This window comes from Anopheles moucheti, chromosome 3 (assembly GCF_943734755.1).
Source record: "Anopheles moucheti chromosome 3, idAnoMoucSN_F20_07, whole genome shotgun sequence".
Classification (NCBI taxonomy): Eukaryota; Metazoa; Arthropoda; class Insecta; order Diptera; family Culicidae; genus Anopheles; species Anopheles moucheti.
The window spans coordinates 53,438,332-53,464,869 of NC_069141.1; the positions used below are offsets into that span (position 1 = coordinate 53,438,332).

The window sequence follows — 26,538 nt, forward strand, 5'->3', positions numbered from 1 at the left end:
GAGGAAGAGAGAACAGTTAAAAAGATAGTTAATTTTAAACTTAAAACAACAGAAAACAATTATGTAAAAATGAAAAGAACAGCAGCATAACAATCATTTCTCAGTCAAACCCAAAATAATAACATTTGTAGATATATTTTTAAACAAATAGTTTATTGTAACAATTTTTTTCTCTCATTCCTTTACAACAGTCTGCTTTCTGTGCCAGTCGTGTGGCAAGCATTTTTACCACTTTTCGCATTGTACAATTTTCACAAATTTATCTCACTTCCTTACCGTGTGGCTAATTAACGTGATGATGCCTGATATTTTCACTCAATAGGAAAAACCATACCGTCCACAGATCGAGGAGAAAAATATTGAGCAGAGCGTTCGACATAGTCCTGATTCACTTAAACAATTCCTACCGACGAACATGCTGATGGTAAACATTTCAATTAATCTTCATCTTTCTCCTAGCAGCTTTTTCTCGTTTCTCGTTGCTAAGCAGTTTTTATGGGTGCGCATCGATGCATGGAAAAGCACATTTGGCATTTGGTGATGGCGCGTGTTGGCAAAACTTAAGTAAGCTAGCACACTCTCCTCAATAATACACATAAATATCTCTACTTCCTTCATAGTCCGTTCGGTTAGTCTCTTCATTATTCGGCTGTTCATTCGCGGTATTCGTTTAATACCGTGGCACTATTTTTAACGTTAAGTTCTGTGGCACTTTTGAGTTCTATTTCTTGCATTCCCTTTACTATCCGACTGCCGGATATATGGTATCTTGGATTTAAGAAGTGTGCTACCGTGTTTCTAACCGTTACTTGTACAGCAGCCAAAATGTGCGGGACTCATTCGCGTAAGTATCTATTACCTCTTCATACGCTGTCCTTCCCAATTCCTTTGTTCATTTCCACTGTTATTATCAAATAAAATACGTCTTGTGATGGTTCATTACATATCAGTGATGCACTTTTGTCCCACGGTAAACGATCAGTTTAGCAAATATCAATCTACCGCTTGTGAGTGATGTAAAAAATTACGAATAAAAAACAATCATTTTCCGCTTCACAACTAAGTGCCCCTTGTCAAAAATAGTCTACAACATTACAATTTCAACTTACTCGAAAAAAGCCTAATTTTGAGCTGCATTTTGTCTTAACTGCGAGTAAATTCACGGAAGGAATGGTATTTTGTATTGTTTTTGCTCGTTTGTAGCATCTTACGTTCTTGGTAAACGGACGAGTCTATGATTATAATCGTATTACGATTTCCTTTTAACGGTTGAGCGATATTCTGTTTACTTCGAATACGATTCGGCAGATTTTAAAAACGTTCATTGGAAGCAATAGCTGTCGAAATAAGTCTTACAAAATAATTTCCGCATTATCTGCATCGTTAGGCCAATACGTTGGTCCTCTGGAACAAAGGTCCATTTCGATTTATCATTCTCCTTCAATTCCACCCAAGCTAATTGGAAAGCTATACATTTCGCACATTTAGTTTAGTTTGGCCTACTCGCAGGCTACTTTCGATCCTTTCCTACTACAACTCCATTGCTAACAACGTAGTGATGTTTGTATGCACCTTTTAAACGTCTAATTGCAATATCTGTTCTATCCCTCCCTCATTTACAGCCTAACTCATTCGGGAATAATGTCCTATACTTTTAATACCCTTTCCTGTTTATCCCATTGTATTAACTAAGCCCTCTGATATCTGTTCTGTTTTGCGATCTAACGTACATAGCCTATGGAGGAGATAAGCTTGGTTTTTACGTTATCAACCTTAACGAGGTATTATTGTTTTGCTTCCAGTCGAAGTACTCTAAACGGTAGAGAGTAGTAGTTTATGTTAGTCAGTGGTAGGAGTACTATTTTGAGGATAGTAATATAGGTTGAAGATCTCGAGAGGAGTACACATATGCATAAACAAAAAAAAACATACATCCGGACGCTAACAAGTAACCTAACCCGATCCTGACCATCGCATCCTCCCGTATCGCACACAAACATTCTAGAATGAACAACTATACTTCCGTTTACTAAGCACTCCTATCCGCAGCTTGTAGCTTCACTTTACCGCACTGCTCCGAACTTTGTGCGCTGTTTGAATGTACATGTCCACACATCATTCGCATCATCGCTCTACTGTTGCTGAAATTCCCACTTTTGTGTTTTGATTCCCGGGTGACACGTCGCCACATGGACGTAACTTTTCGTCGATAGATCACTGCTATCCAAACACAGTCCGGACTGTTTATGGCGCAGCTGCCGATGCTCGGTAAACTCCCACGTATCGTCGATATCATCGTCGTCGATACACGGTATCATCACCACAAACTTCGACTCTGATTTGCTGGCCTGCACCGTTGCACAGCTGCGCTCGTTTCGCAGTACGCTACGTTTCGTTAACGAAAACAATTGTGACGCCGATACTTCCGGCTTGAAGCAGGTGTAGATGCCCAGGTTCCACGGTTTTTCCGCATTTTGCTGCAGCGTATCGAGACAGAGATTGTCCGCTTGCGATGCTAACCGACCGAACGCAAGCACATTCCGCGTTGGGATAAACTTCTCCGGATACACGTTTTTCATGTACCAATCGAAGCTTTTGCAGTGTAGCTTTTCCCGTAACACTTTCCGGTGTGTAACGTCGCCCAGTTCTGGATGATCCTAAAATGGAAAAAAGCACGGATACAATATTATTGTACAAAACAGTAGATACAAAAAAACACAACACCATCCTTACTCTCAGATCGGGCCGATTTAGATACAGCAGCTCTACATAATCATCCATCCAAACGATCGCCATCCGTACCGTGTTGATACCGTGCGTATCACGATCATTCGGGAAACTGAAAATAAAATCGTAATATCATAATTCATCAATCTTTCTACTACCTTCCATCTACTAAAGCACTCACGAATAAGGATGAAAGTCTCGGAATATGTGGCCAATACGGGAGCATGGAATGGTCTCCAGGGTACCACCGCACTGCCACACACGGAATGACATTTCGAGATTTTCGCCACCCCAACCATCCATCTGCTCATCGTAACTGCCAATGTCCCAGAAATAGTCGCGTGAAATCGCAAACAAACCACCCGCCATCGTCGGACTATACGTGGGACAGATCTCCAGATCCTTCTCCGGACATTCGTGCTTCTGCCGTGTCCGTTCTCGCTTCGTCACATCATGCCAGTCAAAGTGTCCATCCCAGGTGAATCCACCGATCTAAACAAAAAAAAAGTATTAGCAAAACATAATACATACTGTTTTGAGTAGAAACCGAATTACATTTACCTGAAAATCGTTATAATCATTCGTGCTGTAGTAGAAGTTTTTCGCCTCGATCACATCAATGATCGGCACCAGGACACTCGTCGGCGACTCCTTGATCCGCTCGAGCAATGGTTCCAGCCACTGCACCATGCACTCACAGTGTGCATCCAGGAAGACTAGTACATCGGCTTTAGCCAACCGGGCTCCAGCCAACCGTGCCCGTATCAATCCGACCCTAGAAGAAGAAACGAACAAAAACAAACAGCGTACATTAATGTTAAGTTACCGAAACAGCCCCAAACTATATCGACATGCTTCACGTATCGTGTCACTCCGAGGTACGCCCGACCCCGACCGTTCAACTTGATTGTTTGCAATCAGCACCCCATGAAAAGAAGAGTGGCTTCCGCTCGGTTATAACTCGCCTGCAGTCTGCAACACTCTGGGTAATAAATACCGCCCAATGCATCTTAAATTTCATGCCATTTTTCGCATAACTGAATTTATGCAATCTCCACGCTCGTTGCATCAATGAAGCAACGTTCCGTGCCTTTAATCGAAAAGGTGGCAGCAGCCAGCTTCACACCTCTGGGAAAACGGGACGTCTACGGCACATTCGTCTCAGCACCGAGAGAGAGCATCATTAATTTCACTTTCGTATCTGCCGGCAGTAGGTCCCATTGTTGTTTTCTACCGGTTGGAGTAGGCTAAAGGTGACATAAATTCCGGTTTTCTTGTTTGTTTATTTGTAGGTTGTCTCTTGTGCAAAATACACTAATGACTCAATCCACAAGTGGTCCACCATCGTTCAGCCCACAGGCGCCCTGCTTGTAGAGATGAGCAGCAAGCACAGAGCAAAAACGATTAGATTAGTGTGTGAGCAATTTCAGTGCAGTTTAGACCTTTTTGCCACCATGGGAATATTCAACAGTGCAAAACGATGCCGACTCTTTCCAGCGGAGAAAATTGCCTTAACATCAGCGATTGTCCACGGTTCACGAGCAAGCCGTTCTAGTATAAAATGGTAATGCAAAATAAATTACTCTCTTCATTGGTTAATGCATTCGTCACATTACAAACGTAAACGCACAATGTACAAAGGGAGGTAAATGTGAATTATTATTAATGGTTAATGGACGGGCATATGTGATAATGGTTAAATGGAGCATAGATAGATAACGGAAAAATGTTACGTCGCCGGTATTAAATTATCCATTGGCCTAATGGTGCTCCATGATACAATTATATTAGTATAATAGCAAACTGCGGCTAGCAATATGGGAAAATGTTCAAATATTTATGACATTAAAACCTTCTTAAAAGAACATTACAAATTACAATGGTGTAAGCTAATGGCATAGCTTGATTCCAAGTGTGCATTCACTGTAACGCCAATAATAGCACATGTGACGCAGTTCCCTAGTGGATGGGGTCTACTGTTTAAATCGATACTCAATTGCCAATTGACATCCAATCCGGTTAGCTACTTAATGTGTGTAACAGTTGTTCACGCCAACGCGTTGCAAGCGATGATGCTCTAGACATGCTGAATTCGATCCCACTTGCTACGGGTGGAGGATTTCTTTCCATCCCTAGAGTAATCTCCGGTTTAAAATTATGGTCTTTTTTCTCGCATGACGACATTAAACCTAACCGGGGGGATTTAATTTGCCCACAAGCGAAATATTGCAAGGATGCAGTATAACCGAATACCAACTATAGTCAAATCATCTCCAGCGAAGCTAAAATCTACAGTGGGGATCATTGCAATAGGGGCAACTTGAGTTTAATATTAAGCAATTTAATAACGATATAATTTCAAATACATGCCAGACATTCAAATCTGTGTCTTTTAGTGATTATTTCTTTTCATTCATTAATGTACAGGCAATCCCCGAGATACCATTTTTTTTTTTAAATTTGACAGCTGGACTTGTTTATAGCACAAAATCTAAGTTTTTTACTTGAAAAAATAGTTGAAATAGTTGAATAGTTGAAAAAATAGGTCGAAAATACCGTTTTTGTCATATAAAACATTTGTTTTCATACTTCAAATATACTTCAAAAGTATAAAGAAATATACTTCAAAGCCATAGAGTCAACTTCCTTCTCTGCACTTAATTTATTCGGCAAATCGGACATTTTTGTCAAAGATTACATTAAAATGCATTAAAAAACAAAATGTTTATAACAGAAAGAAAGGTTATTTCCACCAAATGTTCACCTTTCGGCTTAGATTTTGTGCAATAAACCAGTTAAGCTGTCAAATTTCCAAAAACCGTGTATGTCCGAATCCGCGTATAAGAGGAACCGCGTATCTCAGGGACCGTCTGTACATGAGTTGCACTGACGTTATACAAAGCTAAATATAAAACAAGATTAATCAAATACAAACAGAATTAAAATCTGAATCGAATTACTTGTGGCATCAAAGTGTTTTTTTCTAAACCCTAAAGAGTATTAAAACTAAACTATGCTTTAAAAATTCCAAGAAAAAGGTAGACAATATCGCTTTGCCTTTGCACTGATTAACGAACAATTACAGTACAATCTGAAAATGTTCCATTTTTATCATTTGGCAATATCGAAATTCAGCAAATAATTCTGGGTATGAATTCATTCAGTCTCTCTTCATAAACAGTGTGATAGAATTGAATTTTACAAAACGAATGTAATAATAATTATTATTGAGATTTTTATTATTATTAACCCTGAAACTGTGCTATTTTTTTCATTCTCGTAGACTGTACGTCTATCCGTAATCTTTTAACAAAAAAAATTAAGGAAAATTGTCACTATTTTTATATTATTCTAAGTGTATTGTTAAGAAACATAAATTTGTAACAGAAAATGGCCTCTACATTTTCAAACATGTCTAAATGTATGCAAAACAAGAAGGGATGCAATACGCTATGCTTATTTCACTGACCACCACTGTATATTGTCTTGCTGACGTCAAATCTTGACGTAAAAAGGAGGTACAACGAGTGTAAACGTTCTCACAACTCTTAACGGGTGTGTAGGCGGTAGGAGATACACAATACTTAGAGGATAATTAGATTAAGTTAATCAGCAGGATAAGAAAAGGAAAGGATTTATCCAGATTGTAGTCTACATGAGTAAAACCATAACTTGTGAAGGCATGAATGACGCAAATAAAATTCATTCCAACTGAATTCTTTACCTCGTAGTAAAGCCCATGTAGACATAAGCCTCAATAATTAGCTTTTCAGTATTGAAAATATTATTACTAAAAGGAATGAATGCTTCAAGATTATGCTTCATCAGTCATTTTAAACTGTATTTGTCATTCTAGCGACACAGAATTTCATGCCCTATGACTGCCAAAGGCAATGTTAAACAAAAAGGTTAAAGGCACATTTTATCACAAATCAACCTCTGCTTGCCGCATTCGATATCGTTAAGCAATATTATCAGACTTACTTTATCGCCACCCAACAAACAGGGCAAATGATTAGCGCACTACTGTGACGTGCGCGTTACGTGAGGAGTTTGTAAGTTGGAAGATAAGCTTCATCTAGCAGCCATTGCCACCTTTAGCGATTTTTATAACACCTTTAAACTACAAAACATCACACTGAAGATGAGCAAGTTTTGTCAATTGGTGTCGGGGTTTTTTTTCTTTATCACACCGCCAGTTAGTGGAAAGTGAAACCATAAACGCTATCAAAGTTTCACTACACCACTTTTCATCGGTTTACACACACACACACACACACACACACACACACACTTGCCCAAAGTGGGGCGGTTAAAAGTTTTCTAATTTGTCTGCGCCTTCCACGACCGAATGAGACTGTTAGAAGGACACGCGAGTGTGCAAAAGAATACGCTCATTGGCTCAGGGCAAAAGGTGATGACGTTCCCCCGGGGAGGAGATCAATCCCACCAACCGTACGGTAAACAAGTTTAGAGTGAATCGATGCTAAAAATTTACATTTTATCAACCCACGTTTACGATGAAGGTTAGCTGTTCCGTTGGAACTAGTTGTGTTCGGCAGTTCGTCCTCAAAAACTGCACGGTGTGGCGTTTCCTTCTTCTGCTGGTGATAACGCGCGATGATGCGGTTGGCATAATTAACCTTCAACACACAAACCCCCTCCCCAAACAGATCTCACACCGGTGTCCTTCTTCTTCGCGGTCGTTTTTGGCGGTTGATCGGCCGGGCATCCTCCGCTCTTTAGGTTAGCTTTCTCTTTTACCGCACCGGTTTGTGGTAGTCTTGTCGGTCGGTCGTATGCAAATTCTTCATACCCGCCACAGCACGCGTCCTTTGCCCCGGGTTTGAAAACACACATCTCTAGAAAGCTGGAGTGACGATCACAACATTGGCAAAAGGGGGCACCGGTGGAACGGATTCCCAACGGATACCGGTTCCAACAAACGGGATGGACATGGGCACTAAAAAGAGGCACAAGGTACACGCATGAATGCAATTCTTCCAATCTCCCCAACCGGCCATCGATAAACACAGTTCAAGCGTAAAAGAAACGATAACGTTCTAATCATGGCCCACCACCACCCATCCCATCAACTCATGTCACACCGTCTAATTGCCGACAACAGCAATAGTTTGTACGAGCGGCCCAACGAGATTAAGTGAACCACGGAAGCGATACATAATAGCGTGGTATGATCGTGCTGATCCCGAACTGCAGCACGGTAGCCGGATGGCTACGAAACCACCGCGACGTTCCACAGCACCGGGCCATGATTGATTGTTCCCAACAACGTTGGCGGTATACACACAGTGCGATCATATCGGGGCGCAAAAAAAAGCACATGCCAACGGTTGAATGCATACCACCGGGCCGAACTTGACGTGGCATGAAATGAAACCGCGCATATCTTATGGTTTCGATCGTTAGTGACAGGCCTGGGATGAATCAGAAGTTTCAACTATGAGGCGGTACAGTTACAGAAGTTTCTTGAATTGTGAAAGCACCAGTGGTAGAAAGATGCATATATCTCTTTAGCATAGGCTCTTTCCCTCAATCACAGTTTGAGTTACAAAATGGGGTGGCCCGGTGGTGTATTGGTAGCAGCGCCGGTCTTCACACGACAGGATCATTTCAAAATCCTATCCGGACCAATCCTCCCTGTCCGCAGGATTAACTATCCCGCTACGGGTAAATAAAGTCAAAATAAGCCAGAAATAGCAGGCCTTTAGACCTCTTGAGGTTGTTGTGCCGATGATGAAGAAAAAGAGTTACAAAATGAAACAATTACAACTAAATGTACTGGACGACAGGAAACGATAGGATGAAACGATTTCTAATGTTATGAGAAACTTGTATCAAATACGTGAAATAATGCCTCAAACGCATACCTGCAATCCAATAAAATAGTGTGAAATGTGAGCGCTTTTTATGGTCTGGAATGGAGAAAATTGATATAGCCTGAAAAGAAATCTATCATTTCAGCTAATAAAGGGTGTCTCCGAAAGTATAAGCACGATTTCTAAATGACGTATCGAGTAAACGGATGTCGTAAAACAGCTGATTCTTGAGATGATTGATTGTTTACAATCGGAGCTACTAGCTAGTGCATTGAAACTTTTTTTTTCAATATCTTCTGTTGAAATGCGAGGCATTACCGTCGAAAAGCGCAAAAGCATTCTGCACAAATGGTGCTCCACTCCTAACATTTCGCTAAGTCAATTAACGAAATCGGAAGGTGTGAGTATCGGATCCGTACGAACCGCCCTCCAAAAGTTTCGGGAGGAGTCCAGCTTCGAGAATACGCCGAAAAGTGGCCAAAATCCTGGTCCTGTCGATGAACAGTTGGACCGGGACATAGCAAAAGCGTTCGAGCAAAGAAAGGCAAGCTCCATTCGCGATGTGGCTCAAAAACTGGGTACAGACAGTCCCCGAGATACGCTATTATAGCGGATCGCTATAACCCGGGAAAATCCGCGTAATTTGAATTTCCGCGTAAGTCGAATTCTGGTGCAATTTCGTTTATACTTCAAAGTCACAGAGTCGACTTCCTTCTCTGAATTTTATTTATTCAGCGAATCAGGCGATTTTTAAAAAGATTACATTAAAATAAGTTTAACACAAATGTTTTATATGACAGAAAAGGTTATTTAACTATCTTCTAACACCACCATTCTGCTTAGATTTTGTGCTATAAACTAGCTCAACTGTAAAATTTCCAAAAACCGCGTATCTCCGAATCCGCGTAAAAGAGGAACCGCGTTTCTCGGGGCAACTTGTACATCAAACAGTAACATCTAACGTGCTAAGGCAAGATTGACTTTAAAAACGTATAAGAAACAAAGGAAATCGAAACGGAGTACAAAACAGGCCTCATGTGTTAAATATCGGGCTCGGAAGCTGTACGACAAGCTGCTGTATCGCCAATCCTCATGCATCGTGATGGACGTAAATTTTGACTACAAAACTCTTCCGGGGAGTCAATATTACACCGTGCCTGAAAGCCAGGACATCGAAGAAGCCGACAAATCTATTTTTCCCCAAAATATCGGAAAAAAGGCGATGGTGTGGCAAACCATTTGCGAATGCGGCATGATGTCCGAACCGTTTAGTGACAACGGAGACGATGAGGAGACGATCCCGACATCCGGGAGTGTTTGAATTGACGTTAATCAACCCATAATACGAAAACATACTGGTCCAGTGTTGTTTTGGCCAGATTTGGCCTCTGTCCACTATGCCAAAGACACGATCGCATGGTATGAAGAACATGAGGTACGGTACGTGCCGAAGATATATTTTGGGCGCAATTGAGAAAGCATTTTAAAGATGCTGAGAACATCGACAGTTTTCAAAAAGACTGGAAAAAAGTATCAAAAATCGTTCAGGACAAGTCTGTGCTGAGACTGATGGGAGGCGTCCGATCAAAAGTGCTATTATTGGTATACGATTAAATTTTAATTTTTTTTTTTGGAAATAGTACAAAACACTCCACAAATTCTATTTATCAAATAAACATTAAGTTTCTGGAACAGATTTTTTTTATCTAACTTTGAAATCGCGCTTATACTTTGGGACATCCTGCAGTGGCGGATTTACACGTCCCGGGGCCCTAAGCGGTAAAAAATGGGGCTCCCATAAAATTACAATTTATTTTCAATTCGTACTTTTTTCTTTATAGATTCAAATTTATAATTGAAGCAATACGGCCGGTAAAATCGCATTAAAAATCCTATTTTATTTGTTTTAATAATACGCTCAGGCCATTCTTCAGTAATTAGTAAACCATTTATCACTTAAGTATTAATAAAGGTTACAAAAATATCGATTAGGCAATTAGGTTATAACCACTTTAAATATTTTGCTAACCCTGGATTCTCTAATGCTGGGTTTTAGTTGAAAAAAAAAATATATAAAAAGTGAAAAACTACAACCATTGGACAGGAGAGAAAATGTGTTCAAAGTACTTTTACACCTTCAATAATATTTTCAATTTGTCAAATTGTTAAATAAGTAAAAACAAATACATACCAACAATCTTATGATTTACTTCACATTACATTCTATACTTATGAAATAAATAATTCTATAAAAAACACTTAAACCGAATAATTAAACATTATAATGAAAAATAACACAGAAATGAGTATTGTGAGCATCTTTTATTGAAATTAATACGTGCGTAAAACGTGCGCTAGGAAGGCTTAGCTAGGAGCTTGTTTGAAGCTCGATGCTCCTTACTTGCTAGGGGCCCTTGCTAGCTCGGGGCCCCCCGCGGCCGCTCAGTACGCGTACCGTTAAACCCGCTGCTGGACATCCTTTAAAAAAAAAAAAAAAAAAAATTCGCCAATTTTTCCTATGAGTACCTTGACACCCTAGAAGAGAACCCAGCACTGTGTTGTATATTGTCTACGTACAGCCAACGTTTGATAACGTTGCCATTAAATTTGTAACGGCTAAATCTTCTCCGATTCGCCCACCAAGGTCGATCTGACTTCTTTGATGTCTTGTCCAAACTAAGGGAAGGCCAAAGAGCAGCATAGTAGCAGTCATGTCCAGACCTCCACATCATACAACGCCGCGATAGTAAACAATCAGCGTAAAGTGCTGCAGAACCTAATGCCGAAGATCGAAGGCAAAGTGATCCCTCCGGATGTTGAAACAATTGTCCAAATAGTGAAGAAATATCTGTATTAGATGGACCATGTTTCGATGAAACTGTTAGCCAAGACCAATCGCATCTGACTAGCAGGCCATCGCCAAGAAGGAGCTGCTTGAATAAAAAATTCTTTTAAAATTATTCATAAAAAAGTTTTAACGAAGACCACCAACCGTCAAATGGATACTCAGAAGGTGTAAATAGATTATTTTTTTGATAAAACTCAGCCAAAGAAGCATATTCAATAACTTGGAGGTCAACACGGAGTGACATTTCGCGAAAGCTAACATTTTTATTTAAAGTAACGTTAGCTACGGTTCTGGCCAGTTGACGTACAGTTGGCCCGATAGGGCGACTAGGTCAAGCACCTATTTGTTTTACCAGGGAATTAATATATCGACAGATAATTCTACCATCTCCATCCAATTTGGGGAGTAGTGGTGGGCTTCATCCTCATCATCATCAACAATTTGGCTTTCTAAGTCTAGTTACCAAGCAAAAGGATTAGATTTTAACGAGAACACTACCCAAGAACAGTTGTGCAAATATTTAAAAAGATGTTTTTGGGGCGTGAATATGTCACTTTCAACAATGTAACCGACTTCCACTCAATTGCTATCAAAATTTTGAACAACTGAGAACAACGAATTCCTGTGATCTTTCTCGGGGTTAGAGTTAGTTGCTGCATATATCTCGTGCTGTCGTGCTTAAGGAATTTAATTTGATTTGAATCATCAATCGGTTGATGTTAAGCTCATGATTCTTCACAATCGAGATTCAAAGTCATTCATTCGGTTTAAAGCATCGTTCACAATAATAAATCCGAAGCCATCCCCTTCAATGGGCGAAGCACACACCAAAACGCATGCCAAGCTCCAATGTACGTACGGGGACACATCAACATCTCGATCAACAGTTCAAGGCGATCGACATTTCGTGACTTTAGACGTTTGTGCCGTTCAAACACATCTTTGCAAAACCGCTGTCATCCGATGGCAATGTTGTGCTGGGCATGAAGCGACTCCCCCGGTACCCACACCACCCCCGCTCAAACCGATCGTGATCGAATTCGTCCTAAAGTGCAATTGAACGGCAATGTCGTGAAGAGGATCAAACGGCATCAACCGCAACACGCGGCCACAAAAAGCAACGGCACCGTTGAAACCGTCCAAAAATTCGAGCACACAGAGTTTCGGGTTTCAGAGTGCCGGCCTATTAACCGGACCGGTTTCGTTCAGCGTCACTGTTTGGCTGTGTGTTTGCGTGTGATGTGACGAAACCGCACGGTTGTATGGGGACGGTACCGAATTTAAATATTTATGCTTATGAGAGTCAAGCTGTGGGCTGCCTTTTCTCCATCCCCGTTCTGATGGGGCCGAGAATAATGAGGCGAAAAGGGGATGGGTGGGTGGATCGAAAGCACGGAAAGCTGTCGTCCGTCTGCAAAAGGCCGGGGCACGTCTCTCTGCTCAAGGTGTGTACAGAAGGCATTAGCGTCGCCGGCCGAGGTGTGCGTAGTGGATGGATTCTACGAGTTTGTCTACGCCGGCACACGTTTCGCAGCCGGTTGACTCATTCGCTTGCATTCTTTCGAGTAGGTGTAGCGTAACAGATATGATCCATCCAACCAAAGGATTATGATTAGAAATACGCTATTAAACGTGCTACTATAATCCGTCCAATAAAGAGGATCAAGTGATCTTAAATAGCACAAGCCCAGGATTAGTTACGCAACGTTTGCCTTTAACGCTTATAACAAAACATGCTCTACAACAAAGAAATAGTTTGAACTTTAAGGCACGTTTCAAGCACCTAAACATACAACTAAAACACACAGGGAAAACTCACGTTCTATTTCAGCTGCCTACATCCTTCTCCAGAATTGGGAAACTAGCGACTTCAAGCAACAAAAACCCCATTTCCCTTCTAAAGTCTAATTCTCGCACGAATAATCAACAATTCTGCGCGCAAGCTGATACGTTCGTGCACTGATAGCAAAACAATGACGTCCGGCACTCTTTCCCGAAGACGCCCGCACCCCATTACCATAACCTTCTTATGCAATGTACACATCGAAGGGAAATTGAGCACCGCGGCACCGATGTGTAGCAAGATTGTGTAACAGAGACATGATAGTTTTCCATTTTCCACAAAATATTGTTTCACCGGGCATCGTCAACAATTGGAGCATTAAAACGGACATTAAAGGCATGGGCTTGGTGTGGTTGTACTAAAGCAGGGTGGTGGTGATGGGTTGTTTGTTGAATAATTCATTCATCGGCACAAGGACCACCGAAGGTGGAACAAGCATTGTGGGAACAAATGAATGTATGACAATGTTTCAAAGCACCGAACACGAAAATCTCACCAGTACGAAAACTACGTGACGTGGAGTGTCGTTTAATGGCACTTCACAAAGTTTAACCTTTTCGTTGGTTGGTTGGTGTTTTTTTGGGCAAAAAATAATGTCAAATACTCCACTCCGTGTGTTTATGGTTCTCACTGCCGGTTTGCAAAACCTTGGCCGAACGAATAGTCGGTAATTTGATGAGCAAAAGTGCAACGGTGCCTAGCACGCCCGGCCGTTTCACTTTTTTTGTTACATTCTTCGCCGTGGAGCCGTTGCATATTACCGTTTGAGGTACCGAGGTGTACCTTCAAACTTGCAAGCGCACAGCCAGCAGTGAAAGCGCACACAGCTATCATTTTTCTTAAGAAACGTGCCGATCATCGTTGTACCAAGGAGCCCATAAGGTTACACACATGAAGGCTCCACGTTTTGTAAAGGTGTAGTACAGCAGCTTCGAGGGAGGTTTGTCCAAACTCAACCGTGCGTAAAGAAGTGGCCAGAGCTAGCCGATGCACCCAAACCCCGGCTAATTCCCTTCGTGATAGCAAACAGCAAACGTGTTAAAGAAGATGGAAGATTTTCGGTGCCACCAACTTCTCGGTGCTGCATGATTTTTCACATACGGGTTAGGTGTGAGTGTTGCCTCTCGTGCCTCTGGGAGTTCATTAGCCATAAGGTAAATGTCGTGAAGAAAATTGGCAACAACAAAAAAGGCCTTCACTAACTCGGCTCGTTCGACGTCGTTCGAGACGACGTCAGCTATGTGAATGTAATTTTATCTCCGCTCGGGACAATGAGGCATCTTACCAATGAGGCCTGCCAAATTTTCCTTTCCAACTGACCTGGATCGTGGGACTTTCCAAAAAACCATATTTTGACAGCTCCGTTCCGTTGGGAAAGGTTTTCCCTTTCAAATTTTCTCACCTGATGTGAACCAATGTTGTCCCGAAACATTAATTCACTTCATTACAGATCGTGTAACAAGCAGATCACACCCAAATTTATGAGTGCTAGTGTGGGGATTCGGATTCATTAATCGAAATCTGAATCTTTGAGGTAAATAAATCACTGAATCTGAATCTCTATTTCAATGATTCATGAATACCAAAGGAGTCTTAAATCATAAAAGAGTCATGAATCCACATAGATTCCACATAGAGATTTTTTCGTACAATCATTAATTCTCCTAAATTTATAAATCTCTGCGGAAATATGATTTAAAAATTAGCTTTTCTTATAGCAAATAAATAAAAAAATAAGAAATGAATAAAAAAAATATTTCCTAATATACTTGTCTATGAATCTATGAGGATTCATGATTCTTTTGAGAGTCGACTCCTGATTTGAATGACTTCTCACTGAACATTCATATGAATGACACGTCTCAAAAGTCCGTACAGCTGGCCGAGAAGAACAAAATCCCATCCAATTACGTGGGGTGATGAGAGGAAATTAAAGCAAACAAAACGATTCACTTTAGTGCTCGCGTGTACTCGATCGGCTTAACGCATGCAGGTTAATCTAACAACACCTCAAACGCACACAGCTTGCTAGTCACCGTGCTATGAAGAATCAGCACCTTCAATATGGAAACAATAATTTCTGCTTCGAATACTTCATTCCTTTTAAACGCTAGACTCTACCGGTGCCAGAGACGGTTAACTTTTGGAGAAACTTCCAAACAGCAGGCAAAGCAGCAGAAAGGTCCACCTCATCATCTCTGGCCTGGTTCATCCGGTAAGGGTCAGGGCAGGCAGGCAGGCAGGGAAGCGTTTGTGTGTAAATTATTGATAATTTTCACCACGACCACCACCATCACCATCCAGGGTACAGGAAGCGGGAAAGCGGGATGAATCACGAACCGGGGGAAGACACAACAAAAAGATCGGCGAACACTTTCACTGGCGATTAGTGCGCGCGCGTTCCCTCGCTTCATAGCTGGACGTTTTGGAGCCATGCCCTCCGTGGTCAATCTGGCTTTTAGCCAAAGCACAAAGCTTTACCATTTCCTGCACAAAGCGAAACTTTGAACGCTCCCCGGTGAGACACGATCGTGCCATGTATCCGCTACAGAGCCCGCACCAAACCCCTAAAGAACAATGGCAACTCTATTGCATATTGGACTTTTTTCCCGCTCGTGCAACCACGGGGCATGCACGGGGCAGCAGTTTTCTTTTGCACGACAGGTGATAAAAGAAAATATTCTCTGTTCCACTTCCTGTGCTGCCATCACATCCTCTTCGATGCCTGTTCGATGTTCGATCGTTGCGATGCGATCTCCCTTTATCTATTCCAAACATTTTGCCCGTGGAAAGTGTGGGGAAATTGAAAGGAAAACATTTGCTTGCACAGCAACGATTAAAACTGTACCGGATAGTTATTTGCAGCAGCATTACAGGCGTTTCGTTATCATAAACACATGCCCCAAAAGGGAGAAGGGTGAACGAAGCGAGCATACCGAACATTCGGTGTAAAACATAGCAAAAACATCGGATCAATTACAGCTTGCTACATTTCAACGCAAAAGTAGGAAGATAGAATTTGCTCAAAATTCGAGAAAATATAGCCGGGCTCACGAACAATTCTTACAACAAGGTGAAATATGGAACGTATTGAGAGTACAAGTTAGTTTCCAGTGTTACCATAAAATTGGAGGATTCATTATCGAAATTGTCCCATAGTTTTTTTTTTAAATCAGAATTCTCAAGTGTTCTCAACTTTCTAACACAATATTAGTTGCAGGCCCACAAAAACTACTAGTCTTCTAAGCCCAAGACTTGAGCAAATTTGGGATGCAATCGTCGTCGGGTTCGGATCGTTCTGGATCGATCACAACAAGTTATAGTGAAATGATGCAAATTTTGGACTATAATGCGGGCAAAATCCAATTTCCCATCCAATACACTACTCCACATGCTTTTGGACCTGAGTAATAGGATGTGACTGAGCATCGTCGTCATGAAAAAATTAATGGATTGTGTCCAGACCTCGTATTCTAAAAAACTAACTGCAAACGTACTAATTTGCAAAACGGTTCCATGGCCTAGGCCTTAGAAAAACAACTACAACCATTTCCCGAGTTATGCCAATGCGAGATACGTGAGTCTCCAAATTTTGACAATTCGAGTAATTTTGTACGTGGAATTGAATTTTTTATTTGGCAAGCTTTAAATTTTCCCAAGAACACGCTGAATTTTATATTTGAAATATAAATTTTGGTAAAAATTTACTCTAATTGTCGAAAGAAGCGTAAAATTATCAATGATCTTCAATGTGCTTCGTAACGCGACAGGAAGAAATCGAGCCGTGAAATTATCAATATAAACGATATTATAGAGGGAATTCGAGTTACTCGATAATTTCTCTAGCACAGATTATTCGCGGCACTCGGGAAAAGACTGTATACGAAACGGTAGGGTATCATTCATTATAGCAGTTTAAAAGTTTAGCAGATAAATAAATGAACACATTACATCCCAGGGATATGAGATTTTAATCCAAATGGAATGAAACATAATAGTCCTTCTAAAATTGGATATTGGAGATGGATGGTTGGATTTTATTTTCATTTGACCATCTTCAAACCTCGAAAAATCTGAAGAACAAAAGTTCAATTTATCCATACAAAATTGTTACTATTTCTTTGTTTTCGTCCAATTTTGTTCAAACATATTTCTTAAAGTTATTTTAATCACTTTTCCAAAAAAAAACAATCAATTTAGAATAGATCAAATTACAAATTGTTTAATCATCTTTTTTTTGGCTGAATTTTTCCTGAATTTTGGACCCTACACAACACTGCAAAAAACGACCGAAACTATCCCACGAAGTGTTCCTAGTACTAAAGGCACATTTTAATTAACTTCTGATTCCATTAAAAGCTGGGCGACTTAGTTTAATAAATAAAGTTTAAAAAAAATAGATTTTTTGGCTTAAGAAATTGTATACGGTGCAATATAAAGGGTTAATAAAGGGAAAAACTTGATTCTAATGCTAATAAAAAACCTGCAATGAAATAGAACCCACTCATTAGAAGATGATCAACACCGGAGCTATCCAACAGTTACTGGGAGAAAATAAAATCAAACAATAGAACTTAATTGTTGATAAATCTGCAGTCCCATAAAACATACTCCAAATGATCGAAGACCAATCACTAGATCTTGCTTCCAATGTTATAAAATCAAGGGATATGTAGAGAAAGTTATTTGATAGGATTAACCTGTTGTCTAATAGGTGACCCTCCCAGGTATGTCTTTAAAATCCATCCTCCTGAACTATTTATAGTTATTCTACAGGTTTTGCAGGTTGATAAAACATAATAAAGCAACCCGAAATTGATCTACTAACAAGCAATTACCGTTCCAATGCATAATCCAAAACTATAATACAATTACATTTTCCACACACGCCAATTACAGCTGAGAGCTTTGCAATTAGAATCACTTAACTATATTCCGAAATTAATTAGCGTTTAGTGGTTAATGGGAAACAATATCTCTTACCGGCCAGAAGCGTGTATGGGAAAGGGTCTCCCTGCAAATAAAGCAGCGAGCCTTCCCCGGGAGCAAATCGCACTAAGTGTACCGAATAAGCAATTCAACCATTGCCAACAATTGCTTAACACCGGCAGTAAATGTTTATCTTATCGGTTTTAATTCACTTTTCTTCCATTATCCCCCCAGGGCTCACCCTTTCAAACCTAAAAGATGTGACGGTTTCGTAGTGTTTTCTCGCACAAAACTCGATCGCACCTTGGAAGTCCATTGAGCGCGAGGAAATTAGCTCCATTAGGCAACGGTTACTTGTAAGCGCCCCAATGGAGAAACGGCTTAGTCGACCAGCTGCAGGGGGGGGGGGGGGGGGGGGGGGGGGGGTTAGGCAGGACCGCAGAAGATTACCAAAGCGTTAAGAAGCTAGCACACCGAACAAGGGCCGACGATCGTCGATTCATTTCCTCTCCCCTACATTCGTTGTTGCGGCAACCGGCGGCCCGAAACGGAATTCCCGCTCGTTCTAGACGTATTGGGCCAACAACAACAAACATTTGGATAAGGCCGCTTTCCCTTCATTGAAACCACGCGACCAACCAACACTGCCGACGCGTCGTGCGTTGATCTTTCGCTTTTTTTTGTATCTCCCAAAACCCTGGAAGCCACACATCACCTTCATCGTGAGTTTAGTGTCTCGATGGAAAACAAAAACGAAAGACTTGGCCCAACGCCAACAAACGAAGAGACGAACGTGAATGTGTTCGCGTGGGGTGGAACGATGTGAACACAGAAAGCGAACTTCCACAGCACGACAGCAGCACCAGTCAGTGGTTTTGGTTGATTTTGGATCTGGAATACGCGCCACAGAACAGTGAGTCGCACCAAAAACAATTTTGGAGATGGAAATTGCACATCTAGAAGATGTTGAACTTTGCCAGTGCGACTGAGCAACGTGAGTAAAATATTCAGCTATTTTTTTGCTCCCCGTTAGAGGGTTCCACGCTTTAGCAGGGGTCAGCCATTTCAAAGTAGACAAACGTATCATTAAATTTCCCTGATTTAAAATAAAAACCAATCAAAACGTTGATTCCTACTCTATTAGAACAGCCCACATTATAATGTTTCTCCTTTTTTATACTAAATAATACTTTCGTTCTGACATCCCAAGACTTCTGTATACTCGTCTAGCTGTTAAAGTTAATGCTTCGTATAGAGAAAAAGCTCAGATGGGATTTGGTACCGTGTGTGTCATGTAGAAACCGGCCCCGTTTTGGATATTAAGATTCCTCCGGGAGATCACTCAAGATTTATTTAGTATAAATCGAACAAAATAGTAACTGAATCACAATGAAAATCGGTTAATGTACAAAGACATGCTGTTTCAAATGCAACAAGATGTCGAGAGTGATTTCGTCTTTCTGGAAAAACGATCATTATGACTTTCCTAACAGGCACAGCAGTCACTGGTAAAGTCAGAACAGTAATATTTTAAGTTCCTAAAATCCTTCCTAATACATCATTGGAGATGGATAGAAAAAGTTTTTCATGATATCCAGCCGAGCGGTATTTGACAATACGATCTTTTAGACAGCTGTTGTTAAAAAAAGGTTCAAATTTCGACTAAGAATTGTAAATTTGGCAGACAGGCGAGCAAAAATCTGTAATAGCGCTAAGCAATATTTTCTACGACCCAATATTTAAAAAAAAAAATTACCATAAATCTAATAAGTCTTCGAGAAAACAAACCACAACGTTACTTCTTTGCGGACCTCGTAAAACAAGTAAGACTTGTGGTGCTTAGAACGCTTATCCAAAATCAATTTCTTCTTTCTGATTGAGGTTATAATCTCAGAGTTACTGGTTGTTATCTTTCTTATCTATGACCTTAAAAACTTTGGTGCCAGTGTAGAAATAACAATGCGAATGGGATTTGGTACCTATCATGCAAAGGCCGGTTTCCGTTGCCACTTAACCACCCAGTCGTCACAATTATGGAGCGTTACAATTTTAATAAAAACAATTATATATAGTCAACGTCTACTTTCTAGTACTTAACCTGTCCTGCCGAGAGCTACACGGCAAAGGTCCGACATGTTTAAAAGAGTATTAAAATTGGATAGTTTGCATTGCATATATCTAATGGAATATGAATTATGGTCAGAGCAAATATATGTTTATCGCCTGAAGTTGTACCCAAACCGAAAGTATACAAACGCTAACCTTACGCTCACTGCCGTAATGAGTCACCATCACAATGAACATTAAAAATCCCGAAGTTACAGCATTACGAGCGTAAATGCACCGAAACGACGGGCAAAAGTAATCTGATCGTGTTAAAGAAGCAAAAACTAACTTAAGTACAGGCCAGCAACATACATAAAACAACCTGCCAACGAGTCCGAGACCTCGGTCGATTCGGTAGTCGTGGTGGGAAAAACTTAAACCAGGTGCCGGTGGCCCTTTCGTGGTAATGCTGGTGACGTGGAGAAGAACGGAAACAATCAAACAACAAACAGAATATTCAATCTACCTCGCGCTCGCTCAGAGTGCTGAACCAAAAAAAACGATAAATTGACATACAAGCAGGATAGGCCCGGAACTACGTACGTGTACGTATGTATGGGACGTAGAGTGACGTGAAATGAGTCAACGTCCATGGTGCGCAAACCATGGGCGCGTTAAAAACGCACACAATACGTGTCCACATCCGTTCAAGCGCGTGCGCTTGCCTCTGTGTGTGCGTATGTTTGGTTGCATTTTTTTCGACGCGATCCCGCGAGTTCTTCTTTTATTCATATTCCTTTCCCTATCCACTACCGCCTTCGAGCCATCATCGCACTTACCGTTGCCGTTGCCGGAGCACCTTCACCTTCGCCGGGAGCCGGGTTCGGACGTAGTAATCGAGCTTTCCCTTCAACTCCACGTTGGTGCTACCATCGTCGACCAGAATGATCTCACGCAGAAGCCGGCCGTCGGCCGTATTTAGCACGCTGTGCACTGTACGCAGCAGCACCGAGTAGGGCTCGTTGTAGAAGATGATGATGACGCTCGTCGACGGTAGGCTGGTCAGGTCGTAGTGTTTCCGCTTGCAGGACGGATGACGCCCGTCCGGTGGCGTGCGGTTGTAGCTTAAATGTTCACTCAGCTCCTCGTTTAGTGCGATCGTGGCCAACTGCTTTTCGCCAATTTCCTTCGCATCGCCGGTCAGCTCTACGCCCTCGCCGTTGTTACCGAGCCCGGGCCGCTGCTTGGCAAGGTCAGCCAACACCAGGCGCTCGAACAGCGCATCGCCCGTCTGTGCGGGCAGTAGGTTGCCCTTGTTCACGGTACCACTGGCCGCCGCTTCAGCAGCCGCCAGCAACTCCAACCCGTTTACATCGTGCGCAATCTGTGGCAACGGTTTCGCCTGCTCGAGGGAACTCCCGAGGGAGTTGGGCGAACCGTTTAGGTTTTTGAAATAGAACAACACGAACAGCCCGAGCACCAGCAGCAACGCGACACGCGTATATAGATTGCGCCGAATGCTGAGCCCACCGCGAAAGAACATCGCTGCTATCCGTCCGGTTCCAGTTCCGTGCCACTGAAACGATGCCCCTCGGTACACCGCTTGCTGCTCTCCTCTCGCTCCCGGTCAGCTACAGTAGCAACGAGATGCCTTCCTTTCTTCCGCCACGATCATCGAGACATTCGGCGTTGCTCGTTGCTTCCGGGTGCTCCTGAATATGCTGAATGTTGCTAAATTGCTTATCTCTTTATGTGCTCCTTCGTCGCAGTGGTCGAATGAAGAAAAATGAAACCAAATTCGATCCAACTCAGCTGCTAGACATTTCAATCACAAGGCCGGGACCGAGTTTGGCAGATGTTCAGAATTCTATCAACAAAGTCGCAGCAACGTCGTGCGGTTGATTTTTGGATTGATTCTCTCATTCACACCGACCCAGCGCAATAGGGTCGTATTAATTATGTCTCACTCTTCGCAGCATCCGCCACAACGAGCCGTGTATGCCGTCGTTTTGTTTACGTTTGCCTTCCAACTTTTGTGATAAGGATGCTGTTGAATGTGGCGCTTCTTGGCAAGTTGCACTCACTCACGGTTGTGTCAGTGTGTGTGTGTGTAGCTGCTGTAAACTTCCTTTCTCCTAAACGTTTCAAGGACGGATGCACAAGCGCATTGGATGACCAATTCCAATAACACCTGTCGAAGCAATCGCTGGAATTTCCGATGAGCAAAACAAAACGAGTTTCAAATCCTGTGGAGAATTTCACCGAGATGATACCGGGTGTGTAACATGCAAACGACAAAAACTCTTCTACAAGCGAAGGTTCAGTTGCACCGGAAACATACAACAGCGAATAAAATTAAAACTATCGCAAAGCACTGTAGAGAACAACAAAAATTTCACTTCATTCACACTCCCACTGTACACAATTGTCGATCCTCACTGTTACACAAATACCGCTAAAACTTAAAAGCTAGTTAGAACCGAAAGCCAATGATTTCATTTCTCTGAGGTTGTCTGACTTTCGGCCGGAGGAAGAACTTCACTTGTTGGTTTTGCCTTGGCGCTGATTTCGGCTCCAACCGACGGTCGGTAATCTGCGTCGCTTCGTTGAAGCGGTTGTGATTGAGAAAACGGGTTTTTGGCTCACTAACCGTAAACACCTCTTCACACGCTTATCTCACGCCGTAGCAGAACCAGCATCAGCCACCCGCGAGGAACCTCCGCTTCCAACGGGGTCGAAAAATTGTTTGAACAATGAAACATCTGACAGGGAAAACCAACCCTCCGAAATATAAACAATCTGTCGGGCATTAAGGCACTGTTACACCATGCGAAATCGTACGCTATTTCTGTCTCGTGGAGATTGCTGAATATTTCGTTTCAGCGTTTTACAGCTCATTTCATTAGCATAATAGTTTCATTACTCCAATTACAAATGCATGAAATGAAGGTACGCCAATTAAAATTACCATCTATATGCATATTTTTTAACGATTTTCGATAAACTGTGGGGAGGGCGAATTGATAGTTTTCGGTGGAAATATTTTCAACCCACCCTGTTGTTGACGTGCATATTTGACAGTAGTCCGATGTGTTATTGTTTTGATTTGAAAAACGGTTTCCTTTTCCGATCACAGTTTTTCAGAATTGGTGGTGTAAGTACATGAAGTCTAAATTGTTGGCTGCAATTTGTCTAAAAATTACGATTTGTGCGATTTTTTGTTCGAATTAAAACGGCCTGTCTGTGTTTTGCTCATTTGTACCTTATGCGGTGTTTCGGTAAGAACATAATATCAGTTTTAATTCACGAAGCGTTTATCGCATTTATTTCTTTGAGAAACGATTTTGTTATCTTCAATTAGTTTGAGATTGGCGCGGTCCAGTGGTGAATTGGTAACGGCGCTGGTCTTCACACGACAGGACCGAGACAAAATCCCATCCGGACCAAACTCCCGTAGGAAGGACTGACTAGCCGGCTACGCTCTGTCGGTACGGTCTGGCCATTCTAACAGAAACGATTAATGAGTCGTTTCTGAAAAGATTCATAAATCTCCTGAGATTAAATAACCCTCAAAGACTGATAAATCCTCAAAAGAAAAAGAATCTGCATAGAATTGTCATCAAATCTTCACAATTGGATTCTAATTGAAATTTTTGAAGCTTAGAGGTTTCATCAATCTTCAGAATTCAGGTATGTGGTGAATAGAAATGCATTAATCCAAATCACAGTTAATAAACACTAATTTATACTGTTGAATATTAAATCTTTTAATTGGCACTAAAATATAGTCAGCTTGTTACCAATAATTACTAAACGTTTCTGAGGATACTCTGAGCTCTGAAAATGTTGCATGTTCTGTACATTTTATAATCATCGTCATCTTCATCAAACCTTTTGATTGGCTATGACTTTATGGAATCAGCGATAGCGGAAAGGCTATGTATTGCCCTAAATCAACCAGAAACAAAACATTGACTTGGTGCATAAGATGCATTGGCTACACGCTCCCATGCAAACTATTATTATGTACGACACGCGACGGATGCAACTTTGAGCCAACGTACACACAGCAAAACGCGACAATTTGTTACCCAAAACAGAAGCATAAATGATTAAAATCCTTTATTCTGTTTAAATGATCGTCATGGTCAAATACAACCGTGCACCAAAAATTCACAAATATTGAGACGGTGGATAGTCATGGAGAGAGAACTTGCCTTCGTTACAAATCCAAGTTGAACCGTTCTCTCCCTGTAGGATTGCTTGAACCACGCAGGCTCCCACAGCATCTGGGCTGTAACGAATATATAAACGAAATATAGCTCCCACTTGAACAACCCCTTGGAGTTACTTCCAAAACTCACCTTTGTGGTGCATAGGGATGCTTGAACTCTCGGAACATTGTTTGCAACGCCTCTATCTCGATGGACAATTTTCTTACGCTTTCAAACATTTGCGTACGTGTCGCGCCCGGACAAATGATTATAAACTTAACACCAGTTTCGTTGAAGACGGGTTTAACCTGAGAATTAAGAGGACACGTGAATTTATTGCATGTTGTCTATAAATTCTAGCAAAATGACTTACCCCTATTGAGCGTGTGAAACCAATTATGCCATGCTTCGACGCACAGTAAGTGGGAAGAAATGCGATCGGTTCAAGTCCTGCGGTCGATGCCACATTCACTATCACGCCACCTTTACCGCCCTTTGCCCGGGACATTATATTAAGTGCAATCAGGCACGAATTGATTATACCCGTCTAAAAGAACAGAAACCAATAAAACAGTGGCTATTAAATCAACTCACAAGTGCGTTGAATATCTCTCCCAAATACCAGATTAACGCCGATCAGTTTATCCGGAACAACACTGTCCACAATCCCAGCCGTGTTCACCAGAATGTCTATCGACCCTAGTGCCGCCAATACATCCTTCTCCAAAATCTGCTTCAGTTCCGCTCGATTGGAGATATCGCATGTTTTATATAGAACCATTGCATCAGGACTTTGTTCCTTCAAGTGCATCTTGCTCGCATCCGGCAACTCCACCACGTCAAGAATAAACAATTTCTAAAACATTTTACAGAAACAATTGCACATAAGAAATCCATTTACATGTTTGTTCTTTTTATTGTTAGGGCCTACTGTCACACACCTTCACCCCCTCTTTAAGCAGATGTTGCCCAATGGCTATTCCCATGCCGCCGCAACCTCCAAAAACGACAGCACTTTGACCCGCAAGAGACATTTCCACAACGATTCGTACCAACACAATTTTTATTTTATTTCACATACAATTTCAACCGCGAAACGGAGTGATCGGGAAATCTGTCTAGCTGGTTCGAACTATGACCGATTAATGACTACACCTCAACGTTTGAGGTGCACATTACACTTACTTACCTAGGTGGTTAATGCATGCCACCCTCGCAGCCTAACCGCAGATCGGTGCCGTAGCCGGAGGAAGTTAGTACGGCAAGGTGAACCGCTCGAATTAATTGCTACGTTAGTTAAGCTTAGGTGGGAACGCATTTGATAAGCATCAGCTTCTACTGCTATCGCACTTCATCGCTGGATGCAGCTACGACTTCTGGGGAGAAAAATCACATACGACTGTTTTGAAATATATTTTAAACATTAGTAACATAAGTGTAGTATTCGCTTCAGACGCACTGCTTTATATCGTGCTTATATAAATGGGAATAGAATGACCCTACAATAGAAGCACAATTCCAACTTTTATACCCCAATAATCGCATACCGATCTATACTTGATCTGTTTAATTGACCGGCGTGATCATGATTGCTTTGATATCCAACAATACGTACCAGACCAAACCTTGCGACTTATACGGAATACATGGGACTTTGTTTGAGGGACATCAAAGCAGGAACTGCATTCCGCTGTAAATTACATGTGAGTAAATTGTAAATTGCATATGTAAGTTGTGTTCATAATCGTTTTATGATCACGCAATTGTTTAACGTAGACCGGTCAAATGCCATGCTTGACAACACGCCCGGTGTTAGAACTGAAATCTTAATCAGGACCAAGATCTGATCTGGAATGATACACAATCCCAGGATCAGATAATTCATTTTAGGGGTTCTCATGTGTCGGGTTTCAGTCGAACACCTCGGCAGATGTGGATCAAATCTCATCTCTAAAATTATTAATTCGTTAAGACAACAAAATATATTGCTTGTTGTGTTAAAAGATAAGTCGTCTTCTTTTCTCCTTTGGTGTAGAGCACTACAACCTCGAAGGTATATCTGGCAAATCTCGACTTCACTTGACTGGGTCG

At 41.5% G+C, this 26,538-nt stretch overlaps 2 protein-coding genes across 3 annotated transcripts; both read right to left on the minus strand.

Annotated features, from left to right (window-relative positions):
• Positions 1-148: 148 nt before the first annotated feature.
• On the minus strand, positions 149-22,073 carry LOC128301106 (polypeptide N-acetylgalactosaminyltransferase 1). Of its 2 annotated transcripts, XM_053037430.1 has the most exons (6): positions 21,592-22,073; positions 21,073-21,561; positions 3,289-3,502; positions 2,909-3,219; positions 2,734-2,839; positions 149-2,657 (listed from the first exon to the last, which is right to left on the minus strand). In XM_053037430.1, exons 1-6 carry the CDS (start codon positions 21,774-21,776, stop codon positions 2,133-2,135), a joined length of 1,830 nt encoding a protein of 609 aa, XP_052893390.1. In that variant the 5' UTR covers positions 21,777-22,073; the 3' UTR covers positions 149-2,132. The 2 variants fall into 2 exon arrangements, with proteins under 2 accessions (XP_052893390.1, XP_052893389.1); XM_053037429.1 differs by having other exon boundaries at positions 21,073-22,073.
• A 2,333-nt stretch (positions 22,074-24,406) lies between these two features.
• LOC128301108 (alcohol dehydrogenase 1-like) lies at positions 24,407-25,481 on the minus strand. Its single transcript, XM_053037433.1, has 5 exons — positions 25,389-25,481; positions 25,070-25,303; positions 24,821-24,994; positions 24,598-24,755; positions 24,407-24,527 (listed from the first exon to the last, which is right to left on the minus strand). The coding sequence occupies exons 1-5, from the start codon at positions 25,479-25,481 to the stop codon at positions 24,407-24,409; spliced, it is 780 nt and encodes a 259-aa protein (XP_052893393.1).
• Between the last annotated feature and the right edge of the window lie 1,057 nt (positions 25,482-26,538).